This window comes from Juglans microcarpa x Juglans regia, chromosome 4S, assembly GCF_004785595.1.
Source record: "Juglans microcarpa x Juglans regia isolate MS1-56 chromosome 4S, Jm3101_v1.0, whole genome shotgun sequence".
NCBI lineage: Eukaryota > Viridiplantae > Streptophyta > Magnoliopsida > Fagales > Juglandaceae > Juglans > Juglans microcarpa x Juglans regia.
In genome coordinates this window covers 20,398,409-20,405,190 of record NC_054601.1, presented here as the reverse complement: position 1 = coordinate 20,405,190, position 6,782 = coordinate 20,398,409, and the positions used below count along the sequence as shown (strand labels likewise).

General features: G+C 37.5%; 1 protein-coding gene across 1 annotated transcript; it reads right to left on the bottom strand.

Moving 5' to 3' along the window:
- Positions 1 to 294: 294 nt before the first annotated feature.
- LOC121262494 (60S ribosomal protein L8-1) lies at positions 295 to 2,410 on the bottom strand. Its single transcript, XM_041164985.1, has 2 exons — positions 1,863 to 2,410; positions 295 to 847 (listed from the first exon to the last, which is right to left on the bottom strand). The coding sequence occupies exons 1-2, from the start codon at positions 2,300 to 2,302 to the stop codon at positions 505 to 507; spliced, it is 783 nt and encodes a 260-aa protein (XP_041020919.1). The 5' UTR covers positions 2,303 to 2,410; the 3' UTR covers positions 295 to 504.
- Positions 2,411 to 6,782: the final 4,372 nt, after the last annotated feature.

Genomic DNA, 6,782 nt, shown 5'->3' with positions numbered 1-6,782 from the left:
TAAAAACTATTATTATCTTTTATTTATAAGCCTATCATATAATATAACAGTAATGGATGTTGAAAAGAAGATAAAAAAGATTGATAAATAGATTTTTTTCAAATATAAAATCCTCCAGCTCCTTGATGTTCTCGTATTCTAGTATAAGAGCATTTTTCTTCTACAAGCATCCAAGACCCATGACTAGTAAGTAGTAATTACTAATTACACAAAATTCAATCGAGCTCTTACTTCAAGTGTAAAACTCAAGGAGCCCTGGATGTATCCACCACAAGTCTGCAATTACCCAAGTCATTGATGCAATACAAGTTTATTCTGATTAAATAAATGTTTGTTCCAATTACCAAACATCTATTTCCGCCTAATAGATGTAAATCTCTGGAAAGCTTTCGAGAAATACATAAACCAAACATCATAAATATAAATGGAATGCGCAGAAAGACCTCAAAAGCAACAATAAAACTAAGATATACTACTTCAATCACCCTTATCCGATCAAAGTTTTTAAGCCTTATCAGCTTTGGAAGCAGTAGCAGCAGCTTGTCCTCTGAGCCGACCAGTCCTCCTTGCAGCAATAAGCCCAACCTTTTGACCAGGAGGTGCATCACGCCTGACAGTACTCGCATGCCCAATATGCTGGTGGTTACCTCCTCCATGAGGATGCTCAACTGGGTTCATTGCCACACCACGTACCTTGGGCCAGCAGTTTCTCTTCACTCTGAACTTGTGGTATGCATTACCAGCCTTGAGAAGTGGCTTCTCTGTTCTCCCTCCACCAGCAACCTGACCAATCATTGCTCGGCAGCCACTTGGAACAATTTTCTTGGCACCAGATGGGAGTTTGACCCTGTTAGAACGTAGAAACAGACAAGTTCATGACCTCAGGCTGGCTTAAGATTGTGAAATATCAAAAAGCTTTTTCTTAATATGTAATTGTATTTTATTGCATGGGATATATAATGCATAAAGCTTTGGTGCCATCCAAAAAATTGTAATGTATGTACCAAAGGATTTGTCAGAGTAATCAACTTTGGACTGCAAAAAGAATATCTTCAAGTACCGAGTATGCAAAGTTACCAGGATATAAAATGCATGCACGTTAATAGCTACTAGAGAAGTATCGCAATGTTTATGCGGCAATAAAAAAACTCATCAGAATTTGAGGAAAAAAAAAATATATTGAAGTCAAAGAACCGAAGATATAAAATGCTTCATCACAGTTTGAAAAATGACAGTATTTGGCCATCTGAACAAGCTGGAGGAATGTTATGAATATATGAGATTGGAGCAGCGCACCTATGGTTCCAAGACTCCTTTACTTTCCCATAATCGTATCAGTTGCAAGTCCGTGACTCCGTGCATTCAATTAAAAAGAGGATCAAAAACATTCGAAATTGCCTCAGTACACTAAACATCACCTAAATGCCTAAAACCCAAGTGGCCAAAGTTTCAAGCTGTGTGAGAAGTAATAGGAGTAAGCACTAATCATACAGCTAGTTAACACCGAATGTAATATTAGAATAGCTACATAACAGCCTAAAAGAAGGAATATATACACATTATGTATCGTTTTCAAGTTTGTGGAGGAAGTTGGAGAGAACGAATGTTAAAGAAAGCTCAGTCATCTGGATTTATGCTTCAATAGCGCTTAAATCGAACGGCACTATCATCAAAATTCATGCGAATCAAAAGGAAAAGAATATACTTAAAGTAATCAACTAAAAACAACAAACCAGAACAATTAATTAACATATTCTATTTTACAAGTGAAAATTAATCCACGGATTCCACGACTATAAACGATCAGAAGTATAAAACAATATGTACCAAGAAAACCGGCCAAACGGATAGAGATAGAAGACCTGGTGGTGTCGTTATCAGGGTTGTGGCTGATAACAATAGCATAGTCCCCAGAAGCCCTAGCAAGGACGCCGCGGTCACCGACGTGGTGCTCAACGTTGCACACGACAGCTCCTTCAGGTATGGCTCTGAGAGGCAAGACATTACCGACCATGAGAGTGGCCTTCCTGCCGCAGTACACGAACTGGCCGGTGTACATGCCCTCGGCGGCGACGAACAGCTCGTTCTGCTTCTTGTAGCGGAAGGGGTGGCGGAAGGTGACTCGTGCGAGCGGGGCACCACGGCCGGGATCGTGGACAATCTCGGTGATGACGCCCTTGAGATAGCCGTTGCGTTCGCCGAAGTCGAGACTGCGGAACCTGGCCGGACCCTTGCGGTGGTGGGTGTGGGACTTGAAGACGGACCCGGCACCTTTACGCTGAGCTCGGATCACTCGACCCATGGTAGGGTGTGATTGGAGCCGCCGCTAAGGGGAGATGGAGAGGGAACTCGGGACTGATTAGGGCTCGGAGAAGGGGTTCAGATACTAATTCCTTCGGATATTTATAATTTTATAGAGCCTCTACTACTAAAAGATTTAGGGCTATTTTATACACTTTAGAATCTCTTAAATATTGGTTAATATTATTTTAATTGTTTGAATTAAGGTATTTTATTAAAATTTGAAAAATATAAATTAAAAAATTAAATAAAAATGTTATAAAATTAAAAAACTGTTGGAATATAATTTTTTATTTTCAAATTTTAAAAAATTATATTATTTTTTGTGTTTGTTTAAAAGTTCAAAAAAATTATAATAATTATGTAATGATTAACTTAAAAAATTAAAAATTTGAAATTAAAATATCACTTCAAAAAATATTACGGGCCTTGGATCACTTCGAAAAATATCATTGTTTTTCCTTAAAATTAAAAGAGAAAATTACTTGATCATATTTTTTTATATATTTGACGGGATGCCTGCTTTACACTATATATCAATTTCTTCAGTTTGTAAATCAAATAACTTGATTCATCAATCTCAAAGCCTTTTGGTTGCACCATATATGTTGTCTCCTTAATGTTGCCATTGAGAAAAGCGATCTTCACATTCATCCGTTTAAACTCTAATCATAATAAGTTACAAGTATCATAATGATTCTAAAAGATCATTTCTATGGAACTCAAGAGAAAATCTCTTTATAGTCAATGACTCCCTTTTGAATAAAATCTTTTGTAACTATACATGATTTATACCTCTTGACATTGTCTTTAGAGTCTGGCTTGGATTTGAAAACTCATTTACAACCAATTAGTTTAATATCTTTATGCAATTTGACAAGGTTATAAATGTCATTGTCCTTCTTAAACTTTAATTCATCTAGCATTGCACACATCCACTTTTGGAAGTTAGCACATGAGTAGTTTGGAAGAGATGAGTTGAGATGGGTTGAGATAGTTTATGAATAGTAGAATAAAAGTTGAATTATTTATTATATTTTGTGTGGGGATTTGGGAAAGCTGTTTTGATATTTGAAAAAGTTGAATTGTTTATTATATTTTGTATAAAAATTTGAAAATGTTGTTGAGATGAGTTAAAATGAGTTTTGAATGCAAACGAGGCCTGATTTGATTGAAAGAGATTTGATCGTCTTCAAACCTATATCAAACTCATATTCTTGGAGATAAGCAATATAATCATTTAGAATTCCTTATCTTGTCTCCATATTTGATCTCCTTATTGGCACTTCTTGTTGTGATTGTTCAGGTTAAACTGTATTAGTAAAAGGCAACTCATGAATGGTTTGGTGATCTACATCCGTATTTGTACTATGACAAGTGTGACCATCTCATCACTCTCAGTATTCTTGGAACGGCGTCGTTTCGATAATAGTATATTAAAAAAAAAAAAATTATTATATCGGTCGGTTCAGCGGTCCGGTCCAGCTTCAAACTGAGACCGAACCGCTGAACGTCGGTTTCTTGAAATTTCCACCGCACGCCGACCGATTCTCCACCGGTTCCGGCTAAATCCTGACGCGGCTGGTCTATTCTCGTCTGTAGCGGTCGGTGCCGTTGGTTTCTGTACAGCCCTAGGTAGTTGGGCGATCCTTTTGATCCTAAAGCTCAACAAGGACCTAGTCTCTTCCCTGTTCTCTCTCTACTCAACATAGGTTGAGTATTGAAGGAAACAAGTCTTCCCTATCTCAGACAATAGAGTAACTTTCTGTCCGTTCTGATAATCGCAAATGAAGGATAGAAGATGGAGGAATTGGAGAGTCAGTAGCGTAGATTGACTTTGACAGAAGAAGAAAATACTGTGATTGAAATGAATGGTGGAAGTCTTTAGATACACAGAGGAAAGGGAAACGTAGTTTGGTTGGAAAACTATGCATGGAACCTGTTATTGGGAAAGAGATCATTGCCTCAACAATGGCAAAGATCTAGAAGGTGAGTAAACTAGCCATTTAAGAGATTGGTCCAAGCATGTGGTAACTTTTGCCACTCATGCTGATAAATAGAAAGTAATGGCAGAAAGACCTTGGTTGTTTGATAATTGTCTTTTTGTCCTTAAATTTTTTTATGGGTTTACCCTACCAAGCAAGATTAATTTCAACAGCAAAGTTTTCTGGGTCCAATTCCATAATTTGCCATTTGCTTGCATGAATAAACAGTGTGGAGAGCAAATCGATAGGTCAATTGGTGAGATTGTTGATATGGATTTACCAGAAGATGGAATAGGTTGGGGACCATTTCTCAAAATTAAAATCGATGTAGCTCTTCAGAATGCTTTGGCTAGAGGTCGTACTATCTATGTTAATGGTGAAACTGCTATGATTGTGGTTGTTCAGTGCACGGTGTTGGATGGTGTTTCTTAAAGAAGACTAACAGGCCTATGACGGTGGAAAAATCTAATCAATTTGGAACATGGTTAAGAGCTTAAATGACTCACAAGGTAGAATTGGAAGAATTGACAGTACTGAAAATAAGGAACGTGCGGATTGTAAGAAGCCATATTCTCTTGACGGTCGTACAGAAAGTATCCGGTGACGGAGAAAAATTACAGTGGCGATCGGAATATTGCAAATAGAGAATATGGAGGAGTGAATCACGGAGTGGTTACGGATTCTGGGAACAAATGGATATGGGTGAGAAAAAAGTGGAACAGAGCATGTGTGATGGTTTGGAAAATCAAAGGAAAGAAGAAACGTCGAGAGGGAAGGCAAAGATATTTCAGAAAGGATATAATGCTGAGCTCAGTAAAAGACTTGAAGATAAAGTGATATGCCTGAAAGTGTTAGCATAAAAGCCCAGTAACAAGTATTCAGAAGTTAAACAACATGCTAGGACAGTACTTGATGTTATACTGGAGCCCAAATCAGAAATTACTGAACAAAGAGGTGGAATATGAAAAAAAACTGAGTATTACCCAGCAAGTATGCAACTCGACCCAGAGCAGAGGAAAATGGAAGAAGCTTGCTAGGGAGAAAAGTACGCTTACGTTGTCTGATTTTTCAAATTTACCAAAGAAGAGAAGTTTAATTGATAAAGTAGAAGAAGATTTAGTGGGGTATCTTAATAAAAAAAAAATGAAAGGGTGATAATGAAGGGGAGAAGTACAGTGAGGATGATCAAATGGCAGTGGCTACTAGGCAGCCCTGCCAAGAGCCATGAAAACCTTGTGTTGGAATTGTCGAGGCCTTAAAACTCCCGAACAGTCTAAAATCTTCAATGGTTAGTGAAGGAGAAGAAGCCAAAGTTAGTTTTCCTTGTGGAAACTAAAATTAAAACATGGAGATGGGATATTTTGAAAATAAAATTGAAGTTTGACGGCTGCTTTGTGGTGGAGCCTCATGGCAGAAGTGGTGGTATGGCTTTGCTATGGAAAATGGAAGTAGGGGTATCGGTTCACTCATATTCTCGAAGTCACATTAATGCAATAATAAAATCAGATGAGGAGTTTGAAGCATGGTAGTTTACTGGATTTTATGGGCACCCAGATGCATGTAAAAGGCAACAAACATGGGATTTATTAGGCTCTTTAAAACCTAATAATCAATTGCCTTGGTTGGTTTGTGGTGATTTCAATGATATTGTTTCTTAGGATGAGGAAATAGGGAGAAGGCCTCAGAATGAAAATCAGATGGTTAATTTTAGGAAAATATTGGAAGATAGAGAATTACATGATTTGGGTTGGTGTGGTTCAAAATTTACTTGGAGTAATAGGCACAAAGATGGCACATACACTAAGGAAAGGTTGGTTAGGGTTGTTGCTAATTCTAGGTGGATTAATCTGTTCAAGACTGTGAGATTAGACACCCTAGTTGCTGGGTGTTCTGACCATAGATCCTTAATACTTTCTTATAGTAGAGAGTATAACAAAAGGCATTTTTATTGTAGGCCATTCAAACATGAGTGTAGCTGGGGTGTCGAGAATGAATGCAAGAAAATTGTGGAGAATGAATGGCAGAAGAGGTCTCCAAACACAAATTTACGTAAGAGGGATTCAAAAGAGTCTATCCAGTTGCAATACTACATTAAGAAATTGGAACATACATCATTGTTTAGATGTAGAGAAGAAAATAAAAGGAAAATCTGAGATGTTAAGGCGATTACAAGATAATGAAGGGCAACATAATATTAAGGAAATACAGAAGCATCAAAGGGAGTTAGGGATGTTACTTTGGAAAGAAGATTTAAAGTGGAAGCAAAGGGCTAAATGACACTGGTATAAACTTGGAGATAGGAACACTCAATTCTTGCATGCTTATGCCACACAAAGAAGAAAGAACTTTATTAAAAAGATCCAGGATACAGAGGGCAAAATAGTTACTGAGGAGAGAGGAGTCAGATATAGCAAGAGCTTTTATGGATCACTTTCAAGCAATTTATTCCTCATTAGAACCTAAAGAAGCAGAGAAAACAAGCTGCATTCAATCTAT

What these genes read in the sequence shown, in the direction of transcription:
- LOC121262494 (XM_041164985.1), bottom strand. Translation starts at nt 2,302, where the DNA reads ATGGGTCGAGTGATCCGAGCTCAGCGTAAAGGTGCCGGGTCCGTCTTC. An exon ending in CCTGATAACGACACCACCAG is followed by an intron (nt 848 to 1,862) that starts GTCTTCTATCTC and finishes ACGTTCTAACAG; the next exon opens with GGTCAAACTCCCATCTGGTG.